General features: G+C 41.1%; 1 protein-coding gene across 1 annotated transcript; it reads left to right on the top strand.

The window, feature by feature from the left end:
* On the top strand, positions 10450-14180 carry LOC109223716. Its single transcript, XM_019388127.1, has 2 exons — positions 10450-10672; positions 10770-14180. Exon 2 carries the CDS (start codon positions 10834-10836, stop codon positions 14008-14010), a length of 3177 nt encoding a protein of 1058 aa, XP_019243672.1. The 5' UTR covers positions 10450-10672; positions 10770-10833; the 3' UTR covers positions 14011-14180.

Consider the following 17440-nt stretch of genomic DNA (forward strand, 5'->3'; position numbering starts at 1 on the left):
CAACCTGGTGTGGCACTTCATTCCTTTTGCTTTCCATAGAGTAAGGTGGCACTATCCACTAACTTTTGCATCCCACACCGGTGAAATGTCTCAAGAAGTGGCTTCACAATAGTAGTGCTGACGAGATCCATACTCGCCAAGTTTTTCACCAGGCCACAACTTTCTTTGCTTTAAAAGCTTTTGCTCTTTGATAGGCTATACCTTTTCTTAATCTATTGTTGCTTTGGAGGGGGTTCTCGAAGACGCCGCTCTAAAGATCGAAATGGAGTCCCTAAGGAAAAGGTTCTCGAAAATGTTGCTCTTGAGGATATACCCTCGAAAGTAGATTAGGCCTTTGGCCGTTGTTTTTTGCTTCTTTGTTTCTTTGTAAGGGACCTTCGTGGGCTTTGCAAACGTCTTCTATTAATATAAGAATTTCTTCATTTTGCCTTCGATTTGTGTTGAACTTCATTCTGCCTTTGTTTGTGAAAAATCCAAGTGTACGACTCTAACGATTAGTCCGAATACTGGACCCGGAACATAATAAACCCCTAGGTTTTTAATTGATTAATATGATGTTTCTTAAAGTCCTTTGTTATCCCTTGTACTAAGCTTGGATTGATTTGATGCGAACTTAGGTCACCGGGACTTCTGAGTTCAAGTTGAGAGAGAGCTGGGTCTCGATTTTTAAAATAAAGCTAGCCCTTTTAGGCTTCGTTGATAGTCCTCGAGTGAGAATTTTCTCGAACTCAGGTAGCCTTTAGACTTAGCAACCGGGTGAGCGTTTGCTCGATCATCTAAAAATAAAGATAGCCCTTAGGCTTTTACAAATAGTCCCCGAGTGAGAGTTTGCTCAAACTCGGGTAGACCTTAACTGAGTGAAAATCCGTTTGACAGTGAAATAAAGATAGCCCTAAGGCTTTTTAGTTAGTCTCCGAGTGAGAACTTACTCGAACTCGGGTAGCCCTTGGGCTTGATAGTTGAGTGAGCGTCTGCTCAAACTCGAAATAAAGATAGCCCTGAGGCTTTATATATAGTTCCCGAGTGAGAGTTGCTTGAACTCGGGTAGCGCCACCTCGTATCGAGGAATGCATCCCCCTGCCGTGCGAGATAACGTCCGATTTCAAAATCGAAAAATCTGTTTCCACGCCGGGCCGGTGCGAGCCTATATCCCAATATGCTTGTTCGGCAACCAAGACCGGGCTTGGTTAAGCAAAAGAGGATTGCGAATGGGATAATAATAAAAGGGTAGTGATTCCTTCCTCTAAGGAAGGTATAACCACGTATAAAGCGGGGTACTTGAGTGTATATACTTACCTGTTTATATTGGGCCCTGCAGTTCCGACCCAGGGTCCCATAGACCCGGATATCCTCGACTTTTGCCAGCGGTTCAAAGTGACGCTCGGCCAGATCTACCCTTCCTTCTGGCGAATTGTTTACTTACTCAGGTTCTTTCGAACCAAATCAAGGGGATGTCATTCACCCTCGATCATTTGCTTAGATTGTATAGTCCTTGACTTTATCGGGGGGGGGGGGGCTTGATAAAGTTGGAACGTCGATCCTTAAAATCTTTGTTTGTTAGTATCGATGAGGATAAAGACCGTGGGTGGATGAGCCAATTTTTCCGATTCCAAACCTCTGATCTCATTCCTGCTGGTTGGATGCCGTTCCCCGAGGAATGGGATTTCAAGTGTAAGTGATATGCTGTACTCTATTATTTTTGTTCTCGGTGGAGCCAAACTCCGTAAAGAACGTTTTCTTTTTCCGCAACGATCCTGTGGATGCCAAATGAAGTCCCTGATCTTGCGCGCTGGGCCCGCAAGCTGGCGGCCTCTTAGACTTATGACGAGCACAAGTGGCGAGATTTGTCGAAGGGCAAATGGGAGGCTAAGCACCATGGTATGTGCTATGTAGTCCTTCTCTTGAGGAGTACTTTCCCGTGCATACACTAATTTCTTTGTTGCAGGCATCGGCGAGTTGGCTGAAGTGAGACCGTCCCCTTTCGAGGAGGAGGTAGGACCTTCGACTTCTGAGACAAGGAAGGATAAAAAAAAAGAAAGAGATCCCCGAAGGACGAGGATTCCCATAGCAAGGGAGGACCTGCTCGGGGGCGTGAGGAGGACGCTACCGCTGACGAAGATCTCATATTTATCGGTTGTTCTATGGACATCAATGCACCCGGAGAGGATGATTCTACATTGATGGCTCGAACCATGAGCCTCCCGAGACTGTTAAGCCCGCTGGGCTCGAGGCCCCTAGTCTCGTGGGAGAGGTTCCACAAGAGAGGAGGGGCAAAGGTCCTTCATTACCTGATTTGGTAGCTGGTTCTCGGAAGTCGGGAAATGCTCCAAGGGAAATGGGCTACGACATATCTCCGCCCAATCAGAGCACCTCGGGTTGCTCTACCAGGCCGATAGGACCGAGCTGGTAGATGCGAAATCGACCTTCGAGGAAGCTCAGTGACTCTGCTCTAAGGTGAGTTTTGAGGTCATTATTACTTTTCTAACTTCATACTTTCTTCTTTTTAACTGAACCTTCTTTCTCATAGGCCTTCGACAAGCTCAAGTCTGAGTTGCTTCGCTGTGAGGCTAAGTTGCGTAAAGCCTTGAATTGGGAGAAATCTCTCAGGCTTCTTTGTGATAAGAAGACAAGAGAGCTGATATATCTTCGATCGGAGTTGAACCGAAGTTATGATTACGAAGGCAACCTTGAGAAACATGTAACCTCTATTTTGAGGGAATACAGGCTTCTTCTCCTATCTTCGGAAACTACGTTTCGGTATCTCAGTTGCAGAGAAAGACAGAGACGCTGGAACGCCTTCGGGGCGAAGCCAACCAGGTTAATTCTGAACGCAACGAATTGAAGGCAAAGATAGATGCTCATGTTGCAGCCAAAAGGAACGCTTTGGCTAAGGCCTCCGCCCTGAGATACAACTTCTTAATGCTCGAGAAAGCAACTTGGTACAGACGAGCAGGATTTCTAAGCTTGAAACAGATCTTTTGAAGATGAAGGCCGAAGTTGTGGACGCTCGAGCCGAAGCCGAAGAGGTTCGAGCAAAGGCCGATAAGAAGGTGGCCATCTATCTGAAAGTGCTGTTGAAGCTCGTACGAAGATGAGGGGTGCTTCCGATCGAGAGAGGAGAAGCAATGAATATGTCCGATGCAGATCACGGAGAGAAACTCTCGAGGAGATTCATGGTAAGGGCTTCGATCTCTCGGAGGAGATAGAGCAGGCCAAGGCAGATGAGTTCGATGCCAAGTTCCTCATTTCCGATGCTGGGGAGGAGGCCGATGAGGGAGCTGGTCCCGAGGGAGCCGATTGAGACATAGTCCCCGAGGGGGAAAGGCTAGTTCCCGAGGGTAGACTAGGTTTTTCTTTCTTGTTCTTTGTATAGGGCTCCCTGTGGGACTATTGTAAGTGTATCTTTGTGCCATTATTTATAATAAAAAAGGAACCTTTTGGTTTTTCCTTTATATAAATTTCCACTTGCTTGTGTCTTTGTTTATGTTTTGAGTTTTCGATGCTTGCTGATAATTAGTTTGATATGTTGGACTTTAAGATAAGAAACCTTAGGTTGTGCTTGATGAGTAATTGATAATAGTTGACCGTTTAGGGCTCGGTCCTCGAATCAAGTTTTGACTCGAGCTCATTGACCCTTAGGTTTTCAACATATTGGCCCTTAGGCTCTTTAGGCTGGCTCATGGGCTCTTACGCATTGGCCCTTAGGCTCTTTAGGCTGGCCCTTAGGCTCTTACGCATTGGCCCTTAGGCTCTTTAGGCTGCCCTTAGGCTCTTACGCATTGGCCCTCAGGCTCTTTTTAGATTGGGTCGATGCGACCTCTAATATGGCTATAGTTTTCCCCATTTTGGCTGAAGATTTTGAAGTTTTGACTATGCCTTGGCATGCTTTGTGTTCGTTCGACTCTTCGATGGCTCAAATGAGAACCTCGATTATGAGTCGATATATGACGATAATTGAGTACCTCGGGAGGTTCTCTTGAAGGCTGATTTTTCGAAGCCTTTTTGCTGAAGGCTGATTATCTCGAAGCCTTTTCATTGTTTGGAGCTGATATGATCGAAACTCCTTTGCTTATGCCGGGGGTAGCCTGATTAAACGGTTCTTTTTGAAGTTTTTTTGAAGTATCTGAAGGCCTTTAATTTTGTGGCGGCGGTCGGACGTCTTCGAGCCACGTTAATTCAACCGGAGCCTTTTGAGTTTTGACCATAGTCCTTATGTTCGGCCGTAGCCTTTAGTCCCCGGGTGAGATGACCTCGGCGTCTATATCAAGGGTATGCCTTTTTAGGGGTCTTACAAGTTCGGATATATAGCCTTGGCCTTAATATCAGGGTTATGCCTTTTTAAGGTCTTATAAGTTTGGGCATGCCTCGTTGAGGTCTTACAGATTTGATGTTGCCTCGCTGAGGGCTTACGAGCTCGAAGTTTCCTGATCGAGGTCTTACGAATTCGAGTTTTTGATGGCTCGATGGGCTGCCTGTCGATGACAGTCCCCGAGTGTTCGAGAGTTTTTGGATCTTGAGCCGTCTTATGAGAAAGTAGTGAACTTCTTCGAGGCATAAAGTGTTTTGATAAGCAAAGAGGCTTCCTCAATTACTTGATATATGCGTACATATTTTTTTCTCCTTTGGAGGTTCGATTATTCTACATGGACACGGTTCATTCGACCGTTTGGCCCAATACAACATTCTCATATCGAGGTCCTCTTAGGCGTAGTTTGATTCCTTTCGAGAGGTGACCTCCCGGGGTGATGCCCCCCGGTATTTGAGGTTGATCGACGAGAAGCCTTGAATACTTGATGAGTTCTCCTTAGGTAGCATATGGATGTTGCCTCGTTAAAAACCTCACCGGTGAAACACGTTCGGGAAAAAACCCGATCTAAGGGAAAAAGAGCGCAACGCATGCATTAAAACCCAAGGTCTTCGAGCTGGAGGGTGCTTCGATTCCTCTCAATCGAACACCTGCAATAAGTTATTATAAAACATAAATGAAAAGGGAGAGGGTTGTACCTTAGCAATGATAGCGTTCGAGCCTTGGCACGTTTCAATTGCTTGCTCTGAGGACGTGGCACGGTCCTTTATTCACTCATTCGGATGTAGTCGAGAATGTCGGTTGTGGTTGCTACTTGGCTGTTTGCTTGTCTTTAGGCTCCTTCGATGTAGAGGGCGTCGATGTCGGTGCCATGTCGTGCACCGCGAACATCTCTCTTGCTGCATGTTGTTCCCCGTACACTGCTTTTACTCCATCCCTGGTTGGAAGTTTCATCATTTGATGAAGAGTTGATGGCACTGCCCTCATACTGTGTATCCACGGCCTTCCAAGTAAGGCATTATATCTCATTCACCTTCGATGACATGAAACTTGGTATCTTGGATTGTACCGGCCATATTGACCGGGAGGATGATCTCCCCTTTTGTTGTCTCGCTCGCCATGTTGAATCCATTGAGGACTCGAGAGGCGAGTACGATCTGGTCAAGCAGTCCGAGCTGCTCGACCACCCTCGACCTGATTATATTGGCTGAGCTACCTGGATCCACGAGCACACGTTTGATTTGAAATTTATTCAAAAGAAAAGAAATTACCAATGCGTCATTATGAGGCTGAGACAAGGTCTTGATATCCTCTTCGCTGAATGTGAGAGCATCCTCTGGTATGTAACTCCGAGTTCGCTTTTCCCTGGTGATGGATATTTTCGTCCTCTTGATAACGGGGCGTCGACCCCTCCCACGATCATGTGGATGACGTGTTGTGGTTCTTCTAGTTCGTTTTTCCTATTCGCCTCTCTTTCCCGAAATTGGTTCTTAGCTCGGTCGCTGAGGAACTCTCGAAGGTGCCCTTCGCTGATCAGTCGGGCCACCTCTTCTCGAAGCTGGCTGCAATCCTCGGTCTTATGACTGTGAGTGCCGTGATATTTGCATACCAAGTTAGGGTTCCTCTGTAAAGGATCTAACAGTATGGGTTTTGGCCACTTGGTATCATTGATTTTACTTATGGCCGACACGATGTCCGAGACATTGACATTGAAGTTGTACTCAGATAGACGGGGTGCCTCTACTGGCCCAGTGTGCCTATCGAAGCTGGCATTACTCATGAGTCCCCGGGAACTTTGACCTCGATCTGTCCTTCGATCGCCTCGAGGTATATTACGCCTCGGGGTATTTCTTCGATCTTCTACATACGGCTGGTATCTTTCCTTGTTTGGTCTCGACTCCCTTTATGTAAACCTTTGTTCCTTTGTTAAGATCTTGCTAGGATATACTAAGCCCGAGGGGGCTCCTAATCTATCGTCTTCAACCTTGATCTTCGATTGATACATGTTGGGCATATCCGCCCAAGTTACGGCGGGATATTCGATCAAATTTTGTTTTAGCTGCTTCGAAGCTACTGATCTTCGTTCGTTCAAGCCTTGAGTGAAGGCCTGTACTGCCCAGTCATCGGAAACTGGTGGTAATTCCATTCGCTCCATCTCAAAGCGGGATACAAATTCCCTTAACATCTCGTTTTCTCTCTGTTTGATTTTGAAGACATCGGACTTCCTGGTGGCGACCTTGATGGCACCAGCGTGTGCCTTCACAAAAGAGTCTACCAACATGGCAAACGAATCTATTGAGTTCGGGGGTAGGTTGTGATACCACATCATGGCCCCCTTTGACAGTGTTTCTCCAAATTTTTTCAACAAGACGGACTCAATTTCATCATCCTTTAAGTAATTCCCTTTTACAGCACAAACATAAGCGGTAATATGCTCATTGGGGTCCGTGGTCCCGTTATACTTCGGGACATCGGGCATTCTGAATTTCTTCGGGATGGGCTTCGGAGCCGCACTTGATGGGAATGGTTTCTGCAAGAACCTATTTGAATCTACACCCTTCAGAATTGGGGGTGCGCCCGGGATCTAATCGACCCTCGAGTTATAAGTCTCCACCTTTTTATCGTTAGCCTCTATCTTCTTTTCTCCTGATTTAATCCTTTTGGTGAGGACTTCGAGCATCATCATAATAGCGGGGTGTGCTGCTGACCTGTTGTTACTCAATCTTTCTGGTGCTTGCTCGACTCAAGGATCCATTTTCAGTGCTGCTGTGCTTGGAGTTTTTTGTTGACTTTGTAGCTGAGCAATAGCCACTTGTTGTGCTTGCAACATCTCAAAAATGACTTGAAGGCTAACTTCTCTTTCCTCCCGAGCTGGAGTCCCCTGTGCTTCATGTTGGTTTTCCCCTCGCACACTTCCGTTGGTATGAGAGCTCAGATCGATAAGCACAGCGTTGCGTTAGCCCACGTCGACGGGGATCTGTGCTGGTGCCACCCCTAGGTTTTGCGGTGGTATACCGGCATCTGCACCGTTCTCTCCATGAAGCCCAATACTGTTATTTTTGAGTGCATTTGCTGAGTTAGACATTTTTTGACCTGAAATCAAAGATACTTTGGACACGAAAAAGTGTGAAGAATAACTTGTGTTTTTCAGAAAACTAGCACCAAAAGAATCACTATTATTTTTAGCCCCACGGTGGATGCCAAACTGTTTGCCTTGAAAATGGTATTAATAATTATATTTGATTTTGTGGTTCTAAAAATATGTGATTTATTTCATTACTAGTTGTTTGGCAATAGATGCTAAGTGTAAGTAAAGAGAAATAAGATATGCAAATCAATGTTGTTGCAAGACTAGGCCTCGAGCTGACTGGAACAGGAGGCCTCAAGGTCTAGATAGGGCAGTTAGTGATGAATCAACTGATGAAGAAACAATGATAGCGAACGCCTTTGAAGATAGCCTGTTGCGGTTAGTAATGGGCAATAAATGAAGAACAAAGAATGAACAACAAATGAACAAGCAATAAAATTTGTAAAGTGATTGTAGAGCACATGTAGGCAAAAAAAGCAGATAATGTTCTATTGTATTCAATATTCATGTGTGTTACAAAATGACAAGGGCCCCCTTTATTTAGAAAGGGGGAATCCCAACATAGTACATCTAATAATGATGAGGAAATTCTATTGGTACAACTTTATAATGGCTCAGTACGGATTTGTACTATTCTTGCAGACCTGGTCAGCTCCAACCACGTGTCCTTGGGAGCTTTCTCGTCTTTCCATGACGATCATCGATTTGTGCTGCTCCGAGATTGACCACAATGAACCTTCGATATGTTCCCTCGAGGACGCACCTCGGGGTCACACTTCAAATTATGCTTCAAGCTTCTCGAGGTTGGGCGTGGAGTGCCACAGTAGCCCCAAAGTTGAACTCCCCGATTTTGGCCGCGTACAGAATAGTTTGTTATGAAGCATGTGTTAACTTATTGCATTCCGTTTGACAGTTCATAGCTAACATGATTACATGACTAATTATTTTAATTTGTAGCGTTTTGTTATTTTGAGTAACGGTACTTTTCGGAACTCCTACCGATCTGAATGTTTAGGAGAAAGCTTTAGTTCATTTTGTAATTTTAACTAAACATCGATACAACTTACACGCATATTTCTTTCGCAAGTGGTTAATAGTAAAATCATTTGTATGATATCAAGTATCTATATCATTGACTGTAGAATTATTTCCTGCTGATGCCTTCTTGACAAGCATGTCTACACCAATCGTATTACCTTTTTTACCAGTTCTAAATTTAAAATTATCAACATGATACACAAGTGCTTAGGCTAGAAACTGATCCGTAAAGATATATTTCCTAATTATTTAATTGCTAAATTTATTTCAGTGTTGCTAGAGTTTATTTGACATAATAATTTATCATCTTTGTTGATAATAATTCTAATTGCTGTTATCTTACATAGCTCCATTTCAGCAGGTGCTACGGAAAGGCCATACTTTTTTGGAAACATATGAATTAGAAATGAGTAACATTTTTACAGCAGATGTGTAATCTTCTATTTTTCTTCTGGATACAAACTCATTCCTTGTCGAAAATAATATAGCTTTATTCACGTTGGGCCCGGGCTTTCCCTACTAGTAATCTTCAATAATTGTGAATCACAACATGTTCTCTTTCAATAATAAAATCATTACATAATTTACAATATCTTTCCTTCTTTTGAGTTTCTAAGTCTCATCCTTTACGAGACTTCTTCTTTTGGTTCTTGAGCTTCAATATTGCAATGTAACTTAGATATTTATTTTCACTAGTTTCTTGATACGTGCGTTGCATGTATTATTGCGTACAAGCAGTAAATTAAAATATTATTAAAACATGTTAAATATTACACTAAAATTTCAAAAGAAAAAAATACAAGCTAAAAATAATAAATAGTTTTAGAGATGTAGAGTTGAACTCAAATCGACTGGATAGCTTGCGAAGATCAATAATTACATTTAGTTAGACAAGTGTATTTTATAATTACATAAATTTAGTTGTTATGAGTTACAAACATATAATATGACCGTATATTTCACTTAATATTTTTTTGTGGATATTGTTGAAGTTGTTCCATTTTGATGTTTTAGCGAAATGATCCGTGCAATAAACAAAAAAAGAAACTAATACTTATTTGTACATGATATATTTTTTTTAAAGAATGGAAGAATTAAATGTTTGTAAAATTTTGTGAACAATTAAGTAAGAAGCGACTGACAATAATAGAAACATAACAAAAAGAATATTTTTTCCCATAGTTATGCAAAGTTATATAAGAATTTTGAAATATTAATTGCAAAAGGTTGAGGGAACCAAAATATTTTATACTTATTTATGAAGGTATAATTTTTTGAAGGGTATCGCGTCACTTAATTTTATAGGGTTATTTTGGTCTTTCACATTCAATTTTTGATCTTCATGATTATAATATAGTATGATATGATGATATGATGTAACTAATAGGAGTATATTTAATGTAAATTATTTCTTATTTTCATGCCATTCTTAATATATTGGTATAATAAGAGGGTGTTTGGATTGGCTTTTAAGCTGTTCAAATCAGCTTTTAAGCTCTTTTTAGCTTTTTTCAGTGTTTGGGAAAGTCAGAAAAGTGCTTAAAATAAGTTAAAAACTACTTAAAACAAGCCAAAAGCAATAAGCTGGACAACCCCAACTTAGTACCCACTTGGATTGCTTTTTGGCTTAAAAGCTATTTCTGCTGAAAAGCCAATCCAAACGGGCTCTAAGTTGAACATATGATCAAACAAATACTCTGAAAATAAACAATGATCAATATGCAAATGTTTTGGAGTACTTAATAAGTTATACTTAGGTGACACTTCAGTAAAATTCTCTCGTTTGATAAATTAGTAAGAAGATTCATTGTCACATTCGCACACATTTCTTTCCAGCTCCAAAAGGGCTAAGGAGGTTTAATTAACTGAGAATTAAGTAAACTGATTAACTCAGATCTCTGCTTATTAATTAAGGGTCTATTTTTGTTCTTTTCCGAGCAAAATAAAAAAGACACAGATTATATGAGTTAGAGACACGGCTTGTACGAAATAGATTCGACTTAACCCGGTATCCCGGTCACCAGTCACCAGTCACCAGTGTCACCATCATCAGCTGCCTTGACTTCAACTTCACACCTTACTCTCTTACTTACCCTAATACTCAAAATCAAAATAAGAAATCAAAGCACCATTGTTTTTTCCCAACTAATCTATTTCACAATCCCATCTCAAATCATACTCTTCTGATTTCCATTTTTCTTGCTATGTATCAAGATTTTAAGTAACCACTGAGTTACCAGGTTAGTTCATTTGCTGCTTCCTAGTCAAGATTCAGTAATTTTGTGATCAAAGACTTAATTTTGCTAACTTCCCTATTTTGTATTTGTGTTTTGATAGTGGGTTCTTTATGAGTATGAGTAATCTTGATTAAAGAGTGGTTTACAATTCAGTATTAACTATAATGGGGGTCAAGTCTTTTTTTGCTTCTTATTGGACAATGGCTGGTATTATCTGGTTGATGCTGCTGTCAGTAGGTTTCGTTGATTCTTATGTAGTAGTAGATGGAGAGTTAGGACCTAGGACTAGAACTTCTATGACTTACAAATATGAAAGAACTGATGAGGTCAAGAAAGAATGTGCTTTTGTTTTAGCTTCTGCTTCTGAAATGAAACCTGATGATAACAGAATCTATAGCATAAAACAAGAATTATCCTTTTTGAATGGAGATTGGTGGCAAGTGTCCAGTGGGGCTTCATTAATGCCCTTTGATGATAGAGATTTGAACAAATCATTAGATCTTCGATCTCCGTCGAACTTAGTTTCGTTTTGGGTTACTGATGTTGATCGTACTCATCGGTCTAAGAAGTCTGTGAGTGTGAGTGGTATATTGCAGATTGGTGTCACCCTAGATGGGTTGTTTTCGAGTAAACCCTACGAAAGAAGTCCTCATTTTGATATATGGCCCGGTCATTCCCAGCTCTCTGTGTTGTTTGAAGGAGTATACATTGAATCGAAGAAAAGTCAAGGGGAAAGAGTGATGTGTTTGTTAGGGACAACCATGTTGCCTTCTCGTCAGCAAGAATCCAGTGATCCATGGGAGTGGGTAAAGGAATCTGGTTATACTAATCAGCCACCTCTTATGCAAGATGATCGAATTTTGCTCGTGCTTCATTATCCTATAACAAATACACTGACAAATAGAGCTATTGTTGGAACCATGAAAAGCTTAAACCCAAAAGCCAGTTTTAAGTACTTTGATGAAGTTCATATGTCTTCTTGGCTAGGAACTTCTTCTAAGTACGAATTTGGCTCGGAAAAGTTTGTGTCAAAAGCTTGTGATCCATACCCGTATAAAGATAGTCTGAGTACTGACATAAATACATATAGAGGGCTTGACTTCTGTTATATTCTTCAGAGATTCACTCACCAAGAAGCCTTAACAGTTGTTCCAAACTGGAAATGCAACGGTACGGATAATTTTTGCAGTCAACTGGGTCCATTTAAATCAGATAAGGAGATAAAGGCCACGGATGGAGGTTTTAAAGATGTCAAGCTTGTCCTTCAGGATGTTCGATGTGATAAAAGTTCTTTTAAAGATAATGACACTTTCACAAGGGTCTCTTCCATGTTTAGAGTGGTGTCTCCGTTTGAGAATCAGTTCACCGCAGCACAAAGGACTGGACTTAATAACATGACTCTTTCCGCTGAGGGAATCTGGAAATCTTCCAGTGGACAGCTTTGTATGGTTGGTTGCCGTGGACTTGCTGGTGCGCAAGGCAGCACCTGTGATTCTCGAATATGCTTGTATGTTCCGCTCTCTTTTTCCATAACACAGAGGAGCATAATCACTGGCCATTTTTCCAGCATCGATGGAAGTGGTAGGCCTTACTTCCCTTTATTATTTGAGAAACTAATCCGCCCTGTTGAACTGTGGGATCAATACACTGCTTCTCGTCCATACTACAAGTACTCAAAACTCGATGCAGCTGCTGCAGTCCTTGAGAAAAATGAGCCCTTCAACTTTGGTTCAATGTTTAAGAAATCGCTGTTGACGTTCCCAAAACTGGAAGATGCAGATTCTTTTACAGTCAGCCTTTCAATTATTTCTGAAGATCTAAGCCTTCACACATCAGCAGTAGCGGATCAAATCCCTGATTCAGCTCACCAAAGATTTGATATTGAGATGGAGATTCTGTCTCTTGGTCCAATGTTTGGGCCTTTGACAAATGGCTCAATCAGTGAAAAAGAGAACTCGTATCATGCTAAAGCTGAATACACAGAGAAACAGCTGCTCTTAAATATTTCTGCTCAACTCAGTCTCGCTGGAACATCATACAACAACATCTCTTTGCTTTTCATAGAGGGGTTGTATGATGCGCATGTTGGAAAAATGTACCTCATTGGTTGCAGGGATGTTCGAGCCTCCTGGAAAATTTTATCAGAAAGTATGGACCTTGAGGCTGGATTGGATTGTCTAATCGAGGTGGTTATATCATATCCACCAACCACTGCTCGTTGGTTGGTCAATCCAGCAGCTAAAATCTCCGTATCTAGTCAAAGGAATGAGGATGATCCACTCTATTTTAATCCTGTGAACCTTCAAACAATCCCCATTATGTACAGAAAGCAACGAGAAGAAATTCTTTCGCGCAGGGGCGTAGAGGGAATCCTCCGCATCTTGACACTCTCTGTGGCAATTTTTTGCATTTCCAGCCAACTATTTTACATCAGAGATAATGCAGAATCAGTACCTTATGTCTCGCTTGCGATGCTAGGTGTCCAAGCTCTTGGCTACAGCCTTCCTTTGATCACAGGTGCAGAGTCTTTGTTCAAAATGATGGGTGCTGAAACCAATGAGACTCCGTCTTACGATCTTGATAACAGCCAGTGGATCCGTCTGATTGATTACGCTGTCAAGGTTCTTGTGCTTGTTGCCTTTTTAGTAACAGTGAGGCTCAGCCAAAAGGTGTGGAGATCCCGTATCAGATTACTGACGAGGAACCCTCTTGAATCACATCGCGTTCCAAGTGATAAGTGGGTACTTCTCAGTACACTGATAATACATGCTGTTGGATATACCATTGTTCTGTTCATCCACTCCTTTAATACAAGCCAGAAACCTCTTCGTGCTGAGCGTTACGTAGATTCCACTGGAAATTTCCACACGTTGAGGGAATGGGAAACTGAATTGGAGGAGTATATGGGTTTGATTCAAGATTTCTTTTTGCTTCCTCAAGTAATAGGCAACCTTGTTTGGCAAATCCATTGCAAACCACTCAGAAAGCTATACTATATTGGGCTTACGTCGGTTAGACTTCTGCCTCATGTATATGATTACATCAGATCTTCTGTTCCTAATCCCTACTTCTCTGAGGAATATGAGTTTGTCAACCCCAGGTTTGATTTTTACACCAAGTTTGGGGACATTGCAATACCTGTGGCTGCAGTTGTTCTTGCAGTTGTAGTATATATTCAGCAGAGGTGGAATTATGAGAAGCTTAGCCAAACACTTAAACTGGGCAAGATTAAGTTTCTACCAGTCGGTTCCCGGGTATACGAGAGGTTGCCTTCTGCGGCATTTGAAGCTGAACTTACCTCAGGGGTCAAAAGTCATGAGAAAGAACATGATGTAGACTGAGTGAGATTACTCTTTGAAAAAACAAAATAGGAAACATTTACTGACTTGTTGTATGTACATTTTGAGCAGTTTATATCCAGTGTTTCTGAATTGTTTTTCTTTCTCAAATATGCTTTTACCTGTCTGATAATGAGACACACAATTTATTAAAAGAATCCAACATGCAATATCCTCCTGCGATCAGTTTATGAGATTCCTGAAATTTAACCCTTTAAAAGCCTATGATGCTGAGATCAAGAGCACTAACATTGGCACTTGTAGATTTATCTTATTATGAAGATTTGAGTTGTAATTTCTATATTGCTTTATTTTTTTTGAGAAAATGACACTGTATAGCCACTTTCAAAATAGTAGCCGAAAAAATGTAGTATATATATACATTCTGTGTTCTGTACAAAAATTATAAAAATTTTCAGCTACCTAATGTAAATAGTTTCTGGCGCGGGCTAAAAAAGTGAAAAAAGACCCCTTTTTTCGAGGAGTTTTTAGAAACCACTATTGTTTAGTGGCTATTAACTCTTATAACTATAATATACACAATTACTTCCTATATCTAATATTTAGTTGTTACTGTAGTGTATTCACATGTATTTGCGCTGCTGTATTCATGAATACAACAGCAAAAAGCGCCTAAAATTATGGCAGTCCAGCTGTACGCGCATGTATTCAAATGTATTCGCGCCATGTATTCATGAATACAATAACGACAATCACCTAAAAAATAGATATGTCCAGCTGTCTAATAACGGAAATAATATTAATTAGCGTGTACACTCTTAATATAACTCAACAAAATCAATTCTTACATGTCTCATTATCAACCAATTAACTAGAATGATTTTTCAGTGTATTTTATTGTACTTCACTGTATTTTAAAATTAAATGTGAAATGATCCGGCCGGTCGTTTCATGAGTTACAGCCTCGTTTTTTCCATTTCTGCTTCCTTATGTGTTGTTCAACTACATTTTATTGTATCGTGTTGGTTGGTTCGGGTTTGGAGTAGTTTTGGAGTGATATGAGACACTTAGTCTCTTAAGTTGGCCATTTAGTTGGAAAAGTCAACCGGAAGTTGACTTGTGAGTAAATGATCTCGGAATTTGGTTTTTATGATTCAGATAGCTTCGTTAGGTGATTTGGGACTTAGAAGCGTGATCGGAATGTATTTTGGAGGTCCGTGGTAGATTTAGGCTTGAATTGGCGAAATTGAAATTTTGGTATCGGGGTCGGAATGGAATTTCGGAAATTGGAGTAGGTTCGTTGTGTCATTTATGATGTGTGTGCAAAATTTCAGGTCATTCGGGGTGAGGTTTGATAGGCGTTTTGATCGTTTGCGGAATTCGGAAGATTTGGAATCCTTAAGCTTGAATCCGAGAGTGTTTTGATGTTTTGAGTGTTCCGAAGTTTGGTATAAGTTTGAATAGTGATATGTGACTTGTTCGTATTTTTGGTTGAGGTCCCGGAGGCCTCGGGATGATTTCGGAAGGTTGTCGGAAAGTTTGGTTTTGGTTATTGAGCAGCTTCGGCTGCTATTTCTATCATAACCACACCTGCGGAGTGGGAACCGCAGGTGCGACGTCCGCATGAGCGAGGAAGCAGCCGCAGATGCGGCCACAAGCGAGCAGGCCAGAAGCGGTAGGTGCGAAAGATGGAACGCACCTGCGGGACCGCAGGTGCGGGTAGAGAGGCGCAGGTGCGGTTTAAGGGAAATAAGTGAAAACCGCATATGCGGTTGGTTAGAAACAGAGGCGGTACCACAGAAGCGGGTAAAGGACCATAGGTGCAGAGTACCAGGGTCAGAAAGAATATAAGCTTTCCTTCGCAATTTTCAGCCTTGTTTCACCATTTTTGAGACGGGTGATCACGCCCAACTCTATTCCTAAAAAGGATAAGCGGTCGCTGCAAATATAATCCGGTCTAAAAGTTCGGAGTCGAATCCCACAGAGAACTAAGGCTTAGCTATATCTGTTTAATATCACTAAAAAGACAAGTTTGAACAATTTTCTAAATTATAAAGATTGAGATTTATATTTCTAACTAATTAGCTAGCAAATACTAGAAAACGGTAAAATTATCAACTAACGAGACAAAGGGTTGGAGACTAAATTAAGGAGGTCTAGAGTTATGATTTCCCCAATTGTCGGAATCCTTCTAGCTATGTTCCCTACAATTTTGCCAATGTATTCTCTACTGATCGTGAGCACTTTAGATGTCGTAATTCTCTCTCGAGCAACTACAACAATTTACTAGACATATTCTCTCGAACTACGCTAGTTGGCTTTATCTAACCGCTCATTATGACCACGTCAAGGCTTTGTTATTTCTAAAACTGCCTTTAAACCCACTGTATTGATTTCTCACATACGTTAGGAGTGACGTTGTTCAACAACTACCTAAATATGTACTCTCTCTCGAGCACTACACACTAAATAGGCACAGTCAATTGATGGCCATTCAATCAACAACAACAATACGTAGTTGAACAAGTAGAGAAATCCAACGGCTCAATTATATAAAAACATAACAAGAATTTATCCTACAAAAGGTTCTATCAAAACCCTAGATAACAAATTAGTTATTCATAATAGTATATAAAACTACAATACTAAAAGTCATAACCACAATGAAAAAATAGGAAGAGGAAGGAAAAACTCGTAGAAGAATTCTCCGCCTTGCTCCTATTGTGTCTCTGCCTCCTTAGGTCGAATCTGTGTCAAAATATTAGTCTCCTCCCTTAAAATACCATTTTTTCATGTATATATACCAAGTAGGGTTGGGCCCAAACAATTATACCTTATCTTACGCGAAAAAGGACAATTTTTCAGGTCTGGACGCTGCGGTCGCGGTCCGGGCGCGGTATTTACACAGTGTACTGCCTCAGTGCGCATCCAGGTCCACGGTCGCGGTTTCGACCGCATTTTTCACCCTGCTCCGTTTAGATTTTGGAAAAACGTAAAACATGAAAGTTGTAGCCCTTTGAGTTAGATTTCCAACCATATATTATGGAGTACAAATGGAGTTCTGAGCGAAATGTTATGTGTATTTTACTAGACAGTGTGCAATATGCCTAGTTGATTCTTCGTTTTGTTGCTCTATCATCCGTTGATCCCCGAATACGATCTCGGCTTAATTTCTTGGGCTTTTACTCAGACTTCAAAGCTCCAAATCACTTGAATTCATTCCATAACATCTATATAGCTCGGAATCACTCCTACAAGGCATAAAACACACAATTAGTGCAAATCTACTAACGATTAAAACGCAAACTCAACTGAAGTGCAGTAAATTTGAGTGTAATAAGCGACTAAAATACGTAATTATAGCCTATCATCAACGGGCTTGCAGCTTTTTGAGAGGTTTTGAAGAGGGATTCGAGGGGTAACGCTTGGAGATAAGATTTTTGAACTCAATACTCGATTCTATGGTAATTTA

Source organism: Nicotiana attenuata, chromosome 3 (genome assembly GCF_001879085.1).
Source record: "Nicotiana attenuata strain UT chromosome 3, NIATTr2, whole genome shotgun sequence".
Taxonomy (NCBI): domain Eukaryota; kingdom Viridiplantae; phylum Streptophyta; class Magnoliopsida; order Solanales; family Solanaceae; genus Nicotiana; species Nicotiana attenuata.

Bases quoted from the DNA above. Each gene is read 5' to 3' on its own strand.
- LOC109223716 (XM_019388127.1), top strand. From the start codon at position 10,834: ATGGGGGTCAAGTCTTTTTTTGCTTCTTATTGGACAATGGCTGGTATT.